Here is a 20,369-nt window from a genome sequence, read left to right as displayed (position 1 = left end):
CCCTGCACAGGAAAAATAAATAAATTAAAATTAAAAAGACTCAAAGCCTTAAAATATAATAAAGAAGAACCTACTGCCAAAGCCATTCATTCTAGTCAGATTTCAGTGACATGATTTGGGGCAGAAAAAAATCCAAACTAAGTGAGGAAGAAGCCAAAAGTTCTCATGATTAAAACCCTGATTGGGAAAACTAAAAAATGTGTTTGCTAATGAGTCATGAGACAACTATTGCTTTGAACCCGAGAAAGTCTTTTCCTAAATCGAGCTCTTTAAATGAACAATGTTATTTAGTTGTTCTGTGCTTAGTTGTTTCGAAGAAGAATTTAGAGGTCTTTTTCTATATAATGTTTAAGTGGCAAAACTTATCAGCATCTCTTTTTTTTTCTTGACTGTGATGCAGATTGTGGGATCTCAGTTCCCTGACCAGGGGTTGAACTCGGGCCCCAGCAGCAAAAGCACCAAGTCCTAATCACTGGACCGTAAATCACTGTAAATTCTCTTTCTGTCTTTTTTTTTTTTAATTGAAGTAGAGTTGTTTGCAATATTGTTAGTTCAGGTATATAGTACAGTGATTCAGTTATAAGTATATAAATTCTTTTTCAGATTATTTTCCCTTATAGGTTATTACAAAATATCAAGTATAGTTCCCTGTGTTATACAACAGGTCCTTGTTGATTATCTGTTTTATAGATAGCAGTGTGTGTATGTTAATCCCAACCTTCTAATTTATCCCTCCCTGCCCCTTTGCCTTTTGATAACCATAGGTGTGTTTTCCATGTCTGTGGGTCTATTTCTGTTTTGTAAATAAGTTCATTTGTATCATTTTTTTATATTTCACATATAAGTGATATATATTTGTCTTTCTCTGGCTTCCTTCACTTAGTATGATAATCTTTAGGTCCATCCATCTTGCTGCAAATAGTCTTATTCTTTCTTATGGCTGAGCAATACTCTGTGTGTGTGTCTGTGTGTGTGTCTGTGTGTCTGTGTGTCTGTGTGTGTGTGTGTGTGTGTCTGTGTGTGTGTCTGTGTCTGTGTCTGTGTCTCTGTGTGTGTGTGTGTGTGTGTGTGTGTCTGTATGTGTGTGTGTCTGTGTCTGTGTGTCTGTGTGTGTGTCTGTGTGTGTGTGTGTCTCTGTGTGTACACCACATCACCTTATTCTTTCTTATGGCTGAGCAATACTCTGTGTGTGTGTGTCTGTGTGTGTGTGTGTGTCTGTGGGTGTGTCTCTGTGTGTCTCTGTGTATGTGTCTGTGTGTGTGTGTCTGTGTATGTGTGTCTCTGTGTGTGTGTCTCTGTGTTTGTGTGTGTCTGTGTATGTGTCTCTGTGTGTGTGTCTCTGTGTGTGTGTGTCTCTGTGTGTGTGTGTGTGTGTCTGTGCATGTGTGTCTGTGTGTGTGTCTCTGTGTATGTGTCTCTGTGTATGTGTCTGTGTGTGTGTCTGTGGGTGTGTCTCTGTGTGTCTCTGTGTATGTGTCTGTGTGTGTGTATGTCTCTGTGTGTGTGCTGTGTGTGTCTGTGTGTCTGTGTGTCTGTGCGTGTGTCTGTGTCTGTGTATGTGTCTCTGTGTGTGTGTGTGTGTCTCTGTGTGTGTGTGTCTGTGTGTGTGTGTGTCTCTGTGTGTCTGTGCGTGTGTGTCTGTGTATGTGTCTGTGTGTGTCTGTGTGTGTCTGTGTCTGTGTGCACACCACACCTTCCTTATTCATTCGTCTGTCAGTGGACATCTAGCTTGTCCCCGTGTCCTGGCTATTGTAAATAGTGCTGCAATGAACATCGGGGTGCATGTATCTTTAAATTAACCATACTTATGTCATTTAATGAGTTTTTGGTTACCAGTGAAAATAGAAAAAAGAAAAAAGCTCAAAGCAGTTTAAACAAGAAAGGTAATGTATTGGGTTCTATGATTTAAAAGGCCAGAGAAGGGACAGCTTCAAGTGGTGAGGAGCCACTGCTGGGGTGATGCTGAGAAACAGCAAAGAGGAGCAAGTTCCCGCTTGCTTTCCCTGCCTTCCGGTGTCCTTCCTGGCCTCCTGTGGCCAGAGTCGGACAGATCTAGATGGCAAAGCACAAACATGGTTTGCAGGCCAGCCTCCCAGAACTGAGCATGGAAGAGAGGATTTGGGCTTGAGAGACAACAGCTTAATAACCATCACATCTCATTATAAAAAATATTATTTCGAAATTGCTATCATGGGGCTTCCCTCCCCCCACCCAGAGTTAGACCATAAAGAAAGCTGAGCACTGAAGAATTGATGCTTTTGAACTGTGGTGTTGGAGAAGATTCTTGAGAGTCCCTTGGACTGCAAGGAGGTCCACCCAGTCCATCCTAAAGGAGATCAGTCCTGAGTGTTCATTGGAAGGACTGATGCTGAAGCTGAAACTCCAATACTTTGACCACCTGATGCGAAGAACTGACTCATTGGAAAAGACCCTGATGCTGGGACAGATTGAAGGCAGGAGGAGAAGGGGACGACAGAGGATGAGATGGTTGGATGGCATCACCGACTCAATGAACATGGGTTTGAGCAAACTCTGGGAGTTGGCGATGGACAGGGAGGCCTGGCGTTCTGCCGTCCATGGGGTCACAAAGAGTCGGACATGACTGAGCGACTGAACTGAACCGAACTGGGGCTTCTCTGGTGGCTCAGTGGTAGAGAATCAACCTGCCAATACAGGAAACATGGGTTTGGTCCCTGGGCTGGGAAGATCCCACACGCTGCGGAGCAGCTCAGCCCATGTGCCGTAACTATTGAGCATGCTCTCTAGAGACTGGGAGCCACAGCTACTGACGTCCGCGTGCCCTAGAGCCATGTCTTGCAACAAGGGCAAGCGCTGCAGGGAGGAGCCCAAGCACTGCATCTGGGCAGCAGCCCCACCTCACTGCAACAGAGAAAAGCCCGTGTAACAGTGAAGGCCAACACAGCCAAAATTAAAAGCAAAATTATTTTTAAAAATTGCTATCGTATAAGAAGACAATCATGTGACAATGTCATGTGAATGTCATAGGAGAGTGCAGTCAAAAAAAGCGAGTATTACAGTACAGAGGTATGAGAGGCAGTTGACTAAGAAAAGCACTTTGATTATTTCTCTGGATTATGTGATGTGTCTGTTATCTGTGACTTTTCCTTACTTAATTTGTGGCTGCTTTTCTCAGTCTAAATAAATGTTATCTATGTATCTTAAAAAATAATAAAACGTGTTTACAGCCTTGCCCAGTCACATTCGATGATCACAAAGTCCCAAGAATGAAGGTGTTAAGGGAATAGCACTTCCAAATCTCTGCTCACCCTCAAGGGGAGGCTGACTCAAAGGGCCTTTCTCCCTAGAGCTGCAGTCCCCAGGGCTGAGCTGAAAGTGGAGCAAGGGAGAAAGGGGATGTCTAACCCCCCACGCTTCCTTCTTCCCCTGTCTGCAGTCTACACAGGGGCTTCTGGGGGCCCCAAGCACAGCCCTCCCCCTGGCACTGTGCCTTGCACAAGGGGGCCCCAACATACTGTTCTTGCCGGACAGCAGGACCACCTCTTCCCTGCGCCTGAGCTCTTCTTTGGGTCACTGGTCATCCTGCTTGCAGAAGGTGCATCCAGCGGCGAGCAGCAGCCTTCTTCTGGTGTTGGTAGGCCGAGCGGTGTACTCCCTCCTCTCTGAAATGTGACAGCCTCTGTGTCTCTCTCTGGTTCTGCCCAGTGTTATTCTGTATCACTACATCTAGTCTAATAAAAGCAATAACTGTCAGCTCCTGGAAAGAAGTGGGCTTTTTATTTATCTTCCCTTTGTGCTTTGTAACAGAATTTTGTTAAGTTGCAAGTAGCAGAGATCTGAAACATAGTGGCTTTGTCTTGTCACATATGTAGGATCTGATTCAGTCCTTCTGTGTTGTAGTAATGCCACCAGTCTCCACTGACCCACATTTCTTCCATCCCTCTGTTCTAGCATCTCCAAGAAATGGTTCAGGTTTCCACAGTGGCTGCTGGGGCTGCCGCCATCACTTTCATATTCCAGGCAGCAGAAAAGAGAAAGGGGAGGGAAGTTTCTAGAAGTCCCATTCCCCTTCTCTTTGCATATCATTCTCCAAAATTTCCAGACTCAGCAGCAAGAAAGGCTGCAGAATGGAGTCTTTCAGCCGATTGATCATGTGCCTGGCCAAAAACTGGTTCTATTTTTAAGGAAGCAGTTGATGAATGTAAGTTAGCAGAGTATTGGCCAAAGGACTTCTCTGTTGAGAGCAGTTTAGAGAGATTAAAGTTTAAGAGATTAAATATCCAGAAAGGCTGAGATGGTAGAAAATTTCTCAAGACAGTTTACACAGGGAGGAGGGCTTGGAAAATTCAGAGGCCATTCTGTGAACTCTTTTTTTAACATTGAAAATACATATTGGATTGTTTTGATTCCATAATTATACCTGTTAATTTCTGAAGTTTTGGCAAAAGAAGAAAATAGAGTCCCCTACTCGCAGAACCTAGCGTTAGCCCTCGTTTACATTTTCGTGTGCTTTATTCCAACCTCTTCCAGACATAAATAACTTATTAATTTTTAACAAGTGAGGGAAAAAAGACCATTCTTGATCTGTGTGAGTATGTGTGGGTGTAGATGTGTGTTGTGTGTAGTGGTGTTTTAACTGCTTTTTAAAAAAGGAATACAGTGAAAAGACTTCTCCCACCTTTGTCTCTTCTCCGGTCCCCCACTTCATGATCACTGCGCATGGTGGTTCTGTATATCACACCTGAGTTTATTGTTTGCATGTTTCAGCAAATGCAAACTTTCATATTCCCTTTGGCACATTTTATACAAACGCCTGTTATTCATACTGTTCCTCATCTTTCTTTCTCCACTCACAGTTTATTCTCACCTTCCTTTCTCCTATCAACACAGAGCTCCCCTCCTCACTTCCACAGCATTCCTTCATGTGGATGGATTCTATTTGTTAAACAGCTCCCTATTGATGGGTACATGAGTTTCCAATCTTTTGCTGTAATAAACAAATAGACTTTTATGGATCTCATTTGCATACAGTAGCGTATTTGTAGGATTAAGTCTTAGATGTGGGATTGCTAGATGAGATGCATTCATAACTTTGATAGGTATCTCCAGATTACTCTCTATGCTGATTGTAACAATTTACACTCCCACCAGCAGTATATGGGCATGTCTGTTTCCCTATGACCTTATCAAAAGAGTGTATTTTCAAACTTCTGCATTTTTGCCTGTATGATAAATTTTGAAAATCTAACTTGGTGTTACAGCTTTATAATGAGGAGGCTGACTCATAGCTTTGTTTGTTTTTAAATTTCCATGTCTCTGCTCAGTGCTTTCCCTTTTGTGAACATTTGCCTATGAGATCTTTGGGCATGCAATGGTCTGTTTAATTAATACACAGAGGAGAGCTGCAGCCTCAATTCAACAGTTACTGTTTCTCCCTGCATCTTATCCCTGTTAAATGCTCTAGTTGCCTTCTAGCTAAGTGATTATTTATGATTGTGATGATTTATACCCTGATTTATTTCTAAGATATTTCAAGTCAGAAAGTTGGAATAAGGGGAAACTAAGAGTAAAACATGACTGTAGGAAAAGCAAGATGAGGCCAGAGATGAAGTCAGCGCCCCAGATGTCAACGCTGACTAGAGGTCGGTCATAGGTCTGGCCAGTACGAAGAGAGACGGAGTTCACCGCATCTCCGCAGTGCTGGCTTTCCAGAGTCTGTGATAGATACGGTAGAGTGCTTCGAGAATGGACGCTCCTCTTCCTTTGCTCTCGTGGTCCCACCGGGGCGCCACACAGAACTGGAGCAGCGGAGGCAGCAACACCACTGGGAGGAAAGCAGTCTGGCCGATGGGAAGGGAAGGGGAGAGGAGAGGCTTGGTAGTAAGGAGACCCGAGGAAAGGAGGAAGGGAATGTGCTTAGAATACACACTGGTCAGAGGCGGCTGCCTTCAAAAATCACCTACACCTGGATAGATGTAGCACCATTTGCCAAACTGTAGGTGTTGTAAATTCATATCAACTTAATTCCACTGAAATTCTTTTTTTTTTTTTAATTTATTCATTTATTTGACTGTGCCAGGTCTTGGCTGTGGCATGTGGAATCTTCAGTTGCAGCATGTGGGATCTAGTTCCCTTATCAGGGATTGAACCCAGACCCCCTGCATTGGGAGTGTGGAGTCTTACCCACTGGACCACCAGGGAAGTCCGCTACTGACATTCTTATTCACGTGGCATGCTTTCTCTAAGTCCCAACCTTGGTCAGATTTCTTTGGGGCATCTTGGCTTATTTTTCTGGGCAAGTTGTACTTGGAGTTGACTTCTCTAGAAAAAGGAGATTGCTTTGGGCTTGGTTAGTGACAATACATTGTAAGAAAACATTTGGCATCCTAAAGGAAGGGAGCATACTTCTAAGAATGTTTAGGAAAGACCTGAGAACATCTTCATGTCTATCTAAGTTGACAGTATTTTGCTTTTCCGCATACTTCATGCTGAAGGGAATGGTAAACCACTTCAGTATTCTTACCTTGAGAACCCCATGAAGAGAATAAAAAGGCAGAAAGATGTGACAGTGAAAGATGAACTCCCCGGATCAGTAGGTGCCCAGTATGCTACTGCAGAAGAGCAGGGAAATAGCTCCAGAGGAGTGAAGAGGCTGAATCAGAGCAAAAATAGCACCTGCTCGTGGATGTGACTGGTGATGGAAGTGAAGCTCAAAGCATAGAAACCTGGAATGTGAGGTCCATGAATCAAGGTAAATTGGAAGTGGTCAAACAGGAGATGGCAAGAATGAATATCGACATTTTAGGAACCAGTAAGCTAAAATGGGATGGAATGGGTGAATTTAATTCAAATGACCATTATAACTACTATTGTGGGCAAGAAACCCTTAGAAGAAATGGAGTAGCCCTCAGTATCAACAAAAGAGTCAAAAATACAGTACTTGGGTGCAGTCTCAAAAAACGACAAAATGGTCTCTGTTGATTTCCAAGGCAAACCATTCAGTATCACAGTAATCCAAGTCTATGCCCCACCACTAATGCTGAAGAAGCTGAAGTTGAATGGTTCTGTGAAGACCTACAAGATCTTCTAGAACTAACATCAAGAAAAGATGTCCTTTTCATTATAGGGGACTGGAATGCAAAAGTAGGAAGTCAAGAGATACCTGGAATAACGGGCAAGTTTGTCCTTGGAGTAGAGAATGAAGCAGGGCAAAGGCTAACAGAGCTCTGCCAAGAGAACGCACTGGTCGTAACAAACACGCTCTCCCAACAACACAAGAGATGACTCTACACATGGACTTCACCAGATGGTCAACACCAAAATCAGATTGATTATATTCTTTGCAGTCGAAGATGGAGAAGCTCTATACAGTCAGCAAAAACAAGACCAGGAGCTGACTGTGGCTCAGCTCATGAACTCCCTATTGCCAAATTCAGACCTAAATTGAAGAAAGTAGGGAAAACCTCTAGACCATTCAGGTATGACCTAAATCTAATCCCTTTTGTTTATACAGTGGAAGTAACAGATAGATTCAAAGAATTAGATCTGATAGACAGAGTGCCTGAAGAACTATGGACAGAGGTTCCTGACACTGTACAGGAGGCAATGATCAAAACCATCCCCAAGAAAAAGAAATGCAAAAAGGCAAAATGTTTGTCTGAGGAGGGCTTACAGATAGCTGAGTAAGGAAGATAACAGAAAGGAAAAGGAGAAAAGGAAAGATATATCCATCTGAATGCAGAGTTCCAAAGAATAGCAAGGAGAGATAAGAAAGCCTTCCTCACTGATCAATGCAAAGAAATAGAGGAAAACAACAGAATGGGCAAGACTAGAGATCTCTTCAAGAAAATCACAGATACCAAGGGAAAATTTCATTCAAAGAGAGGCTCAATAAAGGACAAAAATAGTATGGACCTAACAGAAGCAGAAGATACTAAGAAGAGGTGACAAGAAAGCACAGAAGAACTGTACAAAAAAGATTTTCATGATCCAGATAATCATGAAGGTGTCATAACTCACACTCACCTAGAGCTGGACATTCTGGAATGTGAAGTCAGGTGGGCCTTAGGAAGCATCTCTACAAATAAAGCTAGTAAAGGTGATGGAATTCCAGCTGAGCTATTTCAAATCCTAAAAGATGATGCTGTGAAAGTGCTGCACTCAATATGTCAGCAAATGTGGAAAACTCAGCAGTGGCCACAGGACTGGAAAAGGTCAGTTTTCATTCTAATCCCAGAGAAAGACAATACCAAAGAATGTTCAGAATACTGCATAATTGCACTCATCTCACACACTGGCAAAGTAATGCTCAAAATTCCCCAAGCTATGTTTTAACAGTACATGAACTGAGAACCTCCAGATATTCAAGCTGGGTTTAGAAAAGGCAGAGGAACCAGAGATCGAATTGCCAACATCCGTTGGATCATAGAGAACGCAAGAGAATTCCAGAAAAACATCTACTTCGGCTTCATTGACTATTCTAAAGACTTTGACTGGGTGGATCACGACAAACTGTGGAAAATTTTTCAAGAGATAGGAATACCAGACCACCTTACCTGTCTCCCGAGAAATCTGTGTGTAGGTCAGGAAGCAACAGTTAGCACTGAACGTGGAACATCAGACTGGTTCCAAATTGGGAAAGGAGTACGTCAAGGCTGTATATTGTCACCTTGCTTATTTAACTTATATGCAGAATACATTATGCAAAATGCCAGGCTGGACGAAGCACAAGCTAGAATCAAGATTGCTGGGAGAAATATCAATAACCTCAGCTATGCAGATGACACCACCCTTACAGCAGAAAGTGAAGAGGAACTAAAAAGCCTCTTGATGAAAATGAAAGAGGAGAGTGGAAAAACCTGGCTTAAAGCTCAACATTCAGAAAACTAAGATCATGGCATCCGGTCCCATCACTTTATGGCAAAGAGATGGGGAAACAGTGGAAACATGAGAGACTATTTTTGGGGGCTCCAAAATCACTGCAGATGGTGACTGCAGCTATGAAATTAAAAGACACTTTTTCCTTGGAAGGAAAGCTATGACCAACCTAGACAGCATGTTAAAAAGCAGAGACATTACTTTGCCAGCAAATGTCCATCTAGTCAAAGCCATGGTTTTTCCAGTAGTCATGTATGGATGTGAGAATTGGACCATAAAGAAATCTGAGTGCCAAAGAATTGATGTTTTTGAACTGTGGTATTGGAGAAGACTCTTGAGAGTCCCTTGGACAGCATGGAGATCAAACCAGTCAATCCTAAAGGAAATCAAACCTGAATATTCATTGGAAGAACTGATGCTGAAGCTATAGTTCCAATACACTGGCCACTTGATGCAAAGAGCTGGCTCATTAGAAAAGACCCAGATGCTGGAAAAGATTGAAGGCAGGAGGAGAAGGGGACGACAGAGATGAGATGGTTGGATGGCATCACTGACTTGATGGACATGAGTTTGAGGAAGCTCCAGGGGTTGGTGATGGACAGGGGAAGGTTGGTGATGGACAGGCTAGGGAAGCCTAGCGTGCTGCAGTCTTTGGGGTTGCAAAGAGTCGGACATGACTGAGTGACTGAACTGAACTTATACTTCAGGCATTAAATTGTCACTTTAAATCTAGATTGAAGAATCAGCCATCCTATAACTATAGCTCTGGTAAGAGTTGTTTGCTTGTGGAAGGGTGTATGAGAAACAAAAAATAGTGCTAGTGTAGTGGAATAAACATTTTTCCCAAAAAATCAATGTTCTTATATTGTCTTTTCAGACACACACAAAACCATAGCCATTGCTCAGGATCAAAAATAAACTTGTTTTGCTTCATTTGGTTCAGATAAAGCTATCTTCTCTTCAGACGAACCAAACAAACCCTTTTACTTACAGCACAGTATTTTGTCTTTCCAGGCATCCTATAAACCGCTGTTGAAGCAGGTCGTGGAGGAAATATTTAATCCCGAGAGGCCAGATCCAGTTGACATTGAACACATGTCTTCAGGCCTCACTGATCTCCTTAAAACTGGATTCAGCATGTTCATGAAGGTAAAGTCACTGTGACAAGGTAATCCTAAGTGTAGTGCTATCTTTGCTGGGCTTGAAAATGCTGGTCCCTCCTTAACCCTGAGTATCACAGAAGAGAATGTCTAGCCTTTCTGAAATCAGGTACAATCTTCATGTAACTTTTGCTTATAAGCAGCCTGACCTTCTAGCTTCCCTTAACCTAAGTATTATGATCTTTTCTGATCAATAGGTAAGGACAGAGCCCTCCAGGGTAGTGCTACTGAAAGTATCCCTCCTGGTTCACATTTTCACTTAACACAAATCCACATACAGATCTTAGTGGTAGTGTCGTGCCCTTAATTCTAGAGCTTAGTGTGTGGGATAACAAGTAACTCTCCTCAGTCATACAACCAGCATCATCCCACAATCCATTTGAAAATGACTTTTAATTTGGCTTAACAGACTCCTGGGTGACAAGTACGAGAATTTCTCTAGCTAATATCGAGGCTAAGTCAAAATTACCAAACCGCCTTTGCAGTGGAGATGAAAGGAGGAAAAGTACACAAATGTGATCTATTTTTAACCCACTGTAAAGTTTCTAAATTTAAAAAGATCTAAATGAGATTACAGGCTGACCTCCTCGTCTATGCCAGGATTTCGGTTGTAATAACTCTTGGAAATAACAGAATGTTTTGCCAGTTTCAAAGCGTCTTTGAAATCATGAATTAATCTTCATAGATGATCTGGCCTTTCAGAGTTCAATAAATGCATATGCCAGGAAAACTGGTCCGCTCCAAAAGCCAGAGGGCGGAAGCCAGTCAGACTCTAAACCAAGCAGTGAGCAGCTGGAATGGACTGTAGGTCTCCTCCCCAGTACTTCCAGTCATCATCAGCTTCTGATGCAACATGTGGCTGGGGCATTTTCCCTCTATCTGTTTTTTTGTTGTTTTTTCTAAAATAATACAGCACAGATCAGCTTCTCAAAAGTGTTCAAGGGCTCCTGTGTAAATGTGAGTCAGGGTTGTCTAGCAGCTCTTCATTCTGGCTGGTTTTACAGATGCTTCCGAGCTAGATGTGCTCTCTGACTTTCTCCACCTGAGCACTCTATTGCTTCATTCATAAGCTTGGACTTAACCTTGAAGAGAGACTAAAATAAGAAGTGTGGATTTTCCTGCCCTCGTTGGTCAGGTCTGAGCACAGCCCACTGTGACCTTTTGCAGTCAGCCTGCTGCATCCATAGTCTGGCCAAGGGCCCAAGCGGAGGCTCGAACCCGCCGAAGCAGAGCGCTGATTTGCAAAGAGGCATGGTGTCAGTGAGAGGAGGCCTTAACTTGCCCGAACATAACTCGCCAATGATGTTCTACAGAAGAACAGTTTCCTGGCAAAAGGGTTCTGTGACAAAATATGTCACAGAACATTATTAACCAGAAAATTAAACCCGAAAGTCTTTGCTGTCACATGTCACAGTACCTTTAATACACTAATGGACTTCACAACTCTCCGACGGCCGACACAGGCCGTCTGTTGTAGAAGGACTGTCCACTTGTGTTTTCCATCACTGTTTCATGAACCATGAGACATTACATCTTTAAATTACCCTTTTAAACTCTACAGGGTGTTTTCTGCAGTTCTCCTTGCGGTCGGAAGCTCCACTGTCCTGAGACGGGCTTTGCCTGGGGGATGTTTAGGACTGTCCTGGGCCATCACTGGGCTGCCAAATTTCTCTCCATTCAAATCCCTGGAGTTAGGGCTCATACAGAGATGCTCCTGCCCCCAGAGACGGATCCCAAAGGGAGGTTTCCATTTAATGGATTTAAGAAAAAGAACTGTGCGTTCTCCCAGCAGCTGCCAGGACCCACTCCTCAGCCCCCAGCTGCTGGGCCTCTGCACTCACTTACCAGGGGCGTCTCATTTGTCTGCAGGTGGTGGGAGAGTCTTGGTGGGCTAGGCAGAACCCTCCCCACCCCAGCACCCCAAGGGAGAATCGTTTTATTTTGTTTCTACCTGGACCTCTATGGCTGGCTCTTCTCATCATTCCAGAGAACTTGGCAAGGAAAGTTACTGGCAGCCCACATGTCAGGGTTTGAACAAAACTGTGGTAAACGAAAAGAGGAGCACTGGGCTTTAAGGAACCACTTTGGTTTGGTTTAAGGCCGGTGGAAAGAAGAGGATGTGGAGGGAGGAGGCAGAGGCTCTCATGGCCACGGCCGTTCACCAGTCTCCCTGGTCCTGTTCTCGGAGGCTTCTCACTACCAGAGTCAGCTAAGCTGTGGTCACCTGTACCCGCGGATCAGCCATTCTCACATTCAGACCTTACAATGACCCTTCCATTATCCCTGCTTTACCCATGGGGAGACTGAAGCCCAGATGGGTAAGCAGTAGATGGAACTTTCAGAAGGCTCGGGCTGGGTCGTCCTCCCCCCTCTTCTAGGTGTTTTCTGAACAGCACGCAGGAAGTGGGACACCAGGATTCGTCCCCAGATCCATCTTATTCCAAAGCCCACACAACATTTCTTGGCACCAGGATGCTACCAGGTATTCTCTTGGAAGTTCTGTATTCGTGTGTCCTAAACTCTTTCCTTCCTGCTGACTCATTAGCACAGATGCTTTCCCTCCCCATATTTATGCAGTGCCTCAATCAGCTCCCAGCCCGGAGTGAACCTCAGAACAGCCCAGGTGAGGGCACTCTCCCGCGGTCATCTGCCGGTACTGCTTCTCTGGGACTCAGTCCAGGGACTCATGGGCCGTACAGCCCCGGGGGGAGAAATGTGCACAGTGGTGTTGGGTTGCCTCCACATGCTGCGGCTTCATTCTGTATCAGCGGCCGACAGCCATTGCTTTCCTGCCACTTGCTGCCCTGCTCTTTGCCTCTGGGACCTGTTTCCCCCTCTTCTCACTCAGAGCCAACCGAAGCTAAGCCTGAAAGGACCAAACAGAACCTGATGAAATAAAGGTGTCCATGTGGCCTCCTTCTCTGCTTGGGGTGCTGTCGTCCAAATGGGAGAGCCGTGGTGCTGGAAAGGGAGCTGAGCTACTCGCCTGTCTCTGGGCTCACATGGTTTCACAGATGACATTGGCTCAGAGTCATCAGAGGGAGAACCTGCAGCCTAGGCAGGGGTGAGAAGCCGGGGAGAGATGTGCTAGTAAGTAGACGAGTAGATGTTCCCGCAGGGTGTGTTGTGGGCCCCACAGCGGTGACAGGAAGACCACAGGAGAGGGGTTTCCAGGCCCCAGGGTATCATCAGGGCACCTTACCTTGTGCACACACCACTGCGGTTGCATGTACTCTTGCTTTATCATGATACATCTCTGTCATTACACATTGGAGTGAAGTGAAAGTCGCTCAGTCATGTCTGACTCTTTGTGGACTATAAATTGAGGATGATAATAGTACCCACTTTATAGGCTGTTGTGAGAATGCAGTGAGTTCATACATACAATGGTGCCTGTCCTACAGTAAGTGCTAAGTTCAGTCATGTCTGACTACCTGTGACCCCATGAACTGCAGCACTCCAGGCCTCCCTGTCCATCACCAACTTCTGGAGTCCACCCAAACCCATGTCCATTGAGTCGGTGATGACATCCAACCATCTCATCCTCTGTCGTCCCCTCTCCTCCTGCCCTCAATCTTTCCCAGCATCAGGGTCTTTTTAAATGAGTCAGCTCTTCACAACAGGTGGCCAAAGTATTGGAGTTTCAGCTCAACATCAGTCCCTCCAATGAACACCCAGGACTGATCTCCTTTAGGATGGACTGGGTGGATCTCCTTGCAGTCCAAGGGACTCTCAAGAGTCTTCTTCAACATCACAGTTCAAAAGCATCAATTCTTCTGTGTTTGGCTTTCTTAGTCCAACTCTCATGTCCATACATGATCACTGGAAAAACCATAGCCTTGACTAGATGGACCTTTGTTAGCAAAGTAATATCTCTGCTTTTTAATATGCTATCTAGGTTGGTCATAACTTTCCTTCCAAGGAAGGAAACAAGGAACAAACGACCTTTAATTTTATGGATGCAATCACCATCTGCAGTGATTTTGGAGTCCAGAAAAATAAAGTCAGCCGCTGTTTCCACTGTTTCCCCATCTATCTGCCATGAAGTGATGGGACCGGATGCCATGATCTTAGTTTTCTGAATGTTGACCTTTAAGCCCATGTTTTTACTTTCCTTTTTCACTTTCATCAAGAGGTTTTTTAGTTCTCTTCACTTTCTGCCATAAGTGTGGTGTCTTCTGCATATCTGAGGTTATTGATATTTCTCCCGGCAATCTTGATTCCAGCTTGTGCTTCATCCAGCCCAGCATTTCTCATAATGTACTCTGCATATAAGTTAAATAAGAGGGTGACAACATACAGCCGTGACGTACTCCTTTTCCTATTTGGAACCAGTCTGTTGTTCCATGTCCAGTTCTAACTGTTGCTTCCTGACCTGCATACAGATTTCTCAGGAGGCAGGTCAGGTGGTCTGGTATTCCCATCTCTTGAAGACTTTTCCAGTTTATTGTGATCCACAAAACCAAAGGCTTTGGCATAGTCAATAAAGCAGAAGTAGATGTTTTTCTGGAACTCTCTTCCTTTTTCGATGATCCAGCGGATGTTGGCAATTTGATCTCTGGTTCCTCTGCCTTTTCTAAAACCAGCTTGAACATCTGAAATTTCATGGTTCACATATTGCTGAAGCCTGGCTTGGAGAATTTTGAGCATTACTTTACTAATGTGTGAGATGAGTGCAATTGTGTGGTAGTTTGAGCATTCTTTGGCACTGCCTTTCTTTGGGATTGGAACGAAAACTGACCTTTTCCAGTCCTGTGGCCACTGCTGAGTTTTCCACATTTGCTGACATATTGAGTGCAGCACTTTCACAGCATCATCTTTTAGGACTTGAAATAGCTCAGCTGGAATTCCATCACCTTCACTAGCTTTATTTGTAGAGATGCATCCTAAGGCCCACCTGACTTCACATTCCAGGATGTCCGGCTTTAGGTGAGTGTGAGTGATGACATCTTCATGATTATCTGGGTCATGAAGATCTTTTTTGTACAGTTCTTCTGTGTATTCTTGCCACCTCTTCTTAATATCTTCTACTTCTGTTAGGTCCATACCATTTCTGTCCTTTATTGAGCCCATCTTTGAATGAAATTTTCCCTTGGTATCTGTGATTTTCTTGAAGAGATCTCTAGTCTTGCCCATTCTGTTGTTTTCCTCTATTTCTTTGCATTGATCAGTGAGGAAGGCTTTCTTATCTCTCCTTGCTATTCTCTGGAACTCTGCATTCAAATGGGTATATCTTTCCTTTTCTCCTTTGCTTTTCGCTCCTCTTCTTTTCACAGCTATTTGTAAGGTCTCCTCAGATGATCATTTTGCTTTTTTGCATTTCTTTTTCTTGGGGATTGTCTTGATTCCTGTCTCCTGTACAATGTTATGAACCTCCATCCATAGTTCATCAGGCACTCTGTCTATCAGATCTAGTCCCTTAAATCTATTTCTCACTTCCACTGTACAGTCATAAGGGATTTGATTTAGGTCATACCTGAATGGTCTAGTGGTTTTCCCCACTTTCTTCAATTTAAGTCTGAATTTGGCAATAAGGAGTTCATGATCCGAGCCACAGTCCGTTCCTGGTCTTATTTTTGCTGACTGTATAGAACTTCTCCATCTTTGGCTGCAAAGGATATAATCAATCTGATTTCAATGTTGACCATCTGGTGATGTCCATGTGTAGAGTCTTCTCTTGTGTTGTTGGAAGAGGGTGTTTGCTGTGACCAGTGCGTTCTCTTGGCAGAACTCTGTTAGCTTTTGCCCTGCTTCATTCCGTACTCCAAGGCCCAATTTGCCTGTTACTCCAGGTGTTTCCTGACTCCTACTTTTGCATTCCAGTCCCCTATAATGAAAAGCACATCTTTTTAGGGTGTTAGTTCTAGAAGTCCTTCTAGGTCTTCATAGAACCGTTCAGCTTCTTCAGCATTACTGGTCGGGGCATAGACTTGGATTACCGTGATATTGAATGGTTTGCCTTGGAAACAAACAGAGATCATTCTGTAGTTTTTGAGATTGCATCCAAGTACTGCATTTCAGACTCTTTTGTTGACCATGATGGCTACTCCATTTCTTCTTAGGGATTCCCGCCCACAGTAGTAGATATAATGGTCATCTGAGTTAAATTCACCCATTCCATCACATAACATTTAATGATGTTATTAAGAAAATGAAGATAGCAGAAAGTGCTAAGTACACGTTTGCTGTTTTTATTTTGACAAGTTCATGTTCCTGGTCAGAGTGTGGCTCCCCAGAGCCGCCGTGAGAGTCTTTATATCCTTGTGTGGAGCCCACATGTGGGCCTTTGGTGCACACGGACTGACTGCTGAGTGAACTAGTGAATTACATAAGAGAGAACAGACACCTCCCCGCAAAGCCATGAGCACGTCCTATCTCACTCCTCACTTGTTCTTGCTAAGAGACATGGACCTCAGTGCCTGTGGGAAGCTGTGTTTGTATGGCCGCGCTGTGTTTTCCCAGACCCCCTGGTTCTCCCCTGTGAGTCCAGCCTTCGTGTCCTCAGTCTCAGGGGACCCAGACCGCCCCGCCTCGGGCAAGCTGTGGAGCCTGTGAGATTCTGTGCGTGTGCTGTGATGAGATGGTTCAAGGGAGGTGTGGCCAGCTGGGCTGGACCCTGAGCACCCGGGGATGGAGGCAGAAGCCCAAAATAACTCAAGCCCCTAACTACACCAGGAGCCCGACAGAAGCTCTTGTCTCCACATCCCTGGAGAGGGCAAATGCTCCACCCTACAGGTGCTCCTCAGACAGCCTCTGTGCTGTAGGGAAGTGAGGCTTCCGTCCCAGATGCTCCAAAGTGGCTCACAGCATTCAGTCTCATTGATGAACATGTCTGCAGATGGTGAAAGTTAGGGGATACGCCCATGTGTCCAAGATTCTCTGCATCAAACAAATCCTCTGTGAGAGGAAAGTCAAGGTAGCTGGGTTCTGCCCTTAGTACAGTCAGAGCCTCATGTGCTGATACCAGACTGCAACTTGTTAAAGTCACTTCCCTTCCGTTGCTTTAGCACGCTTTCCTGTATAAATCAGACTCTCCAGACCAGTCTCTTATCCCCACCTGTCCTGGTTATCAGTCGGTACATCAGAAGCCGCGTTGATCATTTATTTGGTTCATGAATGTGCTGTCTGGGCAGAGCTCAGCAGAGAAGAACTCGCCTCTGAGGTTAAGCTGACCAGCAGCCTGGCCTGTGAGCTGAAGGCGTCCGCTCCTCTCCACACAGGCTTCTCCACATGGCCTGAGCGTCCTCACGGCAAGGCAGCCGCATTCCGAGGGCAAGCTCCCTGAGAGAGCCGCAGGTGGGAACCTCGGAAGCCACGGGGCGTCACTCTCTCAATGCTCTGCCGAGGCAGTCCCAGATGCCTTCCTGGGCTCAAGGGGAGGGACCTGGTCTCTTCCTGTTGAAAAGGGAACCAGAGCATGAGGAGCAGAAAATACCACTGAGGCCACCTTGGAAAAATGCCACCCGCCCTCCACTTAAGTGCAGGATTGGCTGTCCAGCCCAGCAAGAGCAGTGTTTGAATTCCAGAAGTTTTCCCTGCAATCTAGAGGACAGAAAATTCACTCCTAATTCTGATTTGGTTTCAAAATAAATGAGTCTGGAAAGGCTCTGATAGCAAAAGGCATGCTTGCTACTTGCCTAAAATCATTTTAAATAATATAATCTTTAAAAAAAAATTAACAAAAAATTTAAAAAAGCCTTCCTGAGCGATGAGACACTGAGCCGTAGAACTTTGCTCTCCCAAGTTCTCCCCATCAGGCCCTGTCAAGGAAAGAGACAGGCTCAGGAGCGAGCTGAGCACCCTCGAGGTCATTCTTCCTGCGGTTCTGAGAAAGTGTTTGGAGTCAACTCAGCGTACTCCTCCACCGGAGGCTAGACTTGTGGTTAGCCGCACAGAACTGTCGGCTTCAAAGGGCAGTGCCCTGGGTGGAGGGGAGTATCAAAGTCCAGAGAAACCGCTTTGGCAGAACCTGACTCTTTAAACAGTCAAGTAAGTCTTCTCTCCAAATGCCTGTGCATGAAGCACCTTGATCTCTATAGAAAAAAACTTGATAGCGATCTAATAAATAAGTTGAACCATACCTTCCCACTCTCACAACAGCATTAATTTAATTTAAAATGAGCATGTCTAATAGGCAGCACTTTGAAAATGCGTTTCTGGAATTTGTGGTTTGGATTTCAGTCTCCTGAAAATAATATATTTTATATCTACTCCATGTGTTTGGACTCCAACTTGTTTTGACTGAAGGACATAATTTGTCAAGATGTTTTCTCTGCTGGAATTGGCATGAGGAGGGCGGGTTGTATCTGATGAAATCGCACAAGGCCCTTTTGCCTCCTTTTACGAGCGCTGTTAAACTGCGTGTTGTTGTTGTTCCCTTTCTTATATGGCCGTGCTTAACTGCAAAAAAAAAAAAACATTTATGAAAAATACTCACAGAAGACTCAGTGCTTGCCTCTGGGCCCTCAATAGGAGTTCCCGTGAGCACTCCATGGCCTTAGGCAGAGGAGGCAAAGGCCCACAGGATAGAGGGGACAGCTGCTCAGGCCCACCCTGAAAAGCTGGAGCTGAGATATGTTGTTGGCAATTAACCAAGTGGCCCTAACTTCATCAAGGAAAGCCCTCATTGGGAGGACCGAGGTGTCTCCGAAAGCGCAAGGGCAGCCATGCAGTGAGCCTCAGGAAAGACTGGGCCCAAGGACTGGAAAGCCATCAGGAAACCAGACAGTTCTTGAAGACTGGCTGCGGCCTGCAGAAGATGCCAAGAACCATCCCAGCTTTGCTCAGTGAACGAGAGTCACGTGAACGGTGGGAGCTGTGCCGCGGGTGTTGGTGCTTCTTAGGAGCTTTGTCTGGGCCTCGTCTGTCTTAGGTCCAGTCTCCATTCCCAGGGCTGGGTCTCACATTGGGCCAGCCTGGGCCAGGGCCCATTCCTGCGCCATTCAGTCGAGGTCAGAGGAGGGCAGGACCACATTGTAACTACACGGCTGCCAGGAGCCCACCCCATAACCATGCAGATGGAGGGGACTGTTCATGTGTGAGCTGGACAGACATCTACAGATGGCAGCTACGGTGGGGTGAAGGAGGCTGTAAGGATAAAGGGCAAAAATGATGCGCTTCAGGTACAATTTGATGTCAGATCCCTGGACTGAGGATGATCATCAAGTCCAGCTCCTTATCGTTTACATGAGAAAAACACAACTCAGAGATGAACTGTTGGCTTAGGCCCATTACACTTAATAGCATTTCTGGTGAGAGGAAAACGTCTCAGCATTTGGTGTCTGTTGATTAAATCAGCACAAGTCTTGGAATTTGTTTGCAACACTATTTATAACTATTGTTTATATTTTCTTCTTCTTAATTATGCTCCATACTATGGTCTGATTTTTGTGTAACATTTGCTAAATAAGATCCATAAGTTCTAGTGAGTTAGATCTTGGAAGGAATCATTAAACACAAACTTGGTTTTGGCCGGCTACAAACTTTGCCTGCTACAAACTTTGCCTGCCTGTGAACAATTACCGAGCGCCTCTTGCATGCTAGTCGCTGCTGTGGGTGAGGAAGATGCAGACAGGCTAGCTGTCCTACCCGCCACAGCACAGCTCACGTCAGAGAGTGAACGGTTGGTTAGGGAGAAGGTCAGGAACCTTGAGAGGTGTGGTGACAAGAGAGAAGTGGTGTCTGGGCGGGTTGGAGAGTACAGAGAAGGGGGAGCTTAAGCAGGGAGTCAGAGGAGCTGAATGTGTCCGACCAGTAGGAGTGAGCAACAAACTGATGGACGTTCTGGGCTAAGTCGAAGAAATTCCAGGGAGCTCCAAATGGCTGGAGCTCAGAGCAGCCTGTGAGGAGTGGAAGAAGATAAGACAGAGAGATAAGCAGAAGGCAGGTCACGAAGGGCCGGAGGCTTGACATTTGACCAGAAATGATGAGGTTTTATGCCATGTTTTTTAGCAATATAGAACCAGTGTATTGGAGAAGCAAATGGCAGCCTGCTCCAGTATTCTTGCCTGGGAAATCCCAGGGACAGAGGAGCCTGGCAGGCTACAGTCCATGGGGTCACGAGAGTTGGACACAACTCAGGAACTAAATCATCAGAACAACCAGTGTGTATTTTATAAAGATCACCTGGCAGAATGAGAGAGCAGGGAATGAGGCCAGACTGGCATCAGATTGGGGAGAGAACGTGAGAGAGTCGGGGTCAGGTAGGGGCTGAGGGAGGGAGGGCAAGGATGCAACCCTGGGGGGTCCCCTGACTGGGCATTGATGGGATGCATAAGTAAATGAGGGCATTTTCCAGGGCCCCTCGTCTAGTCGGGGATGATTGGATGGCAGGTGTTTACATTCTCTCTGACT

General features: G+C 45.1%; 1 protein-coding gene across 1 annotated transcript in view; it reads left to right on the top strand.

Annotated features, from left to right (window-relative positions):
• SCFD2 (sec1 family domain containing 2) overlaps positions 1–20,369 on the top strand; it is a 391,117-nt gene that overhangs the window by 348,438 nt on the left and 22,310 nt on the right. Inside the window, exon 7 of the mRNA XM_070458048.1 lies at positions 9,871–10,005. Within this exon, the coding sequence (XP_070314149.1) occupies positions 9,871–10,005 (135 nt within the window). The remainder of the gene's footprint in view (positions 1–9,870; positions 10,006–20,369) is intronic.

This window comes from Odocoileus virginianus, chromosome 29, assembly GCF_023699985.2.
Source record: "Odocoileus virginianus isolate 20LAN1187 ecotype Illinois chromosome 29, Ovbor_1.2, whole genome shotgun sequence".
In the NCBI taxonomy this organism is placed as follows: Eukaryota; Metazoa; Chordata; class Mammalia; order Artiodactyla; family Cervidae; genus Odocoileus; species Odocoileus virginianus.
Note: the sequence above shows the minus strand (reverse complement) of the source record. Positions and strands in the feature narration are given on the sequence as shown.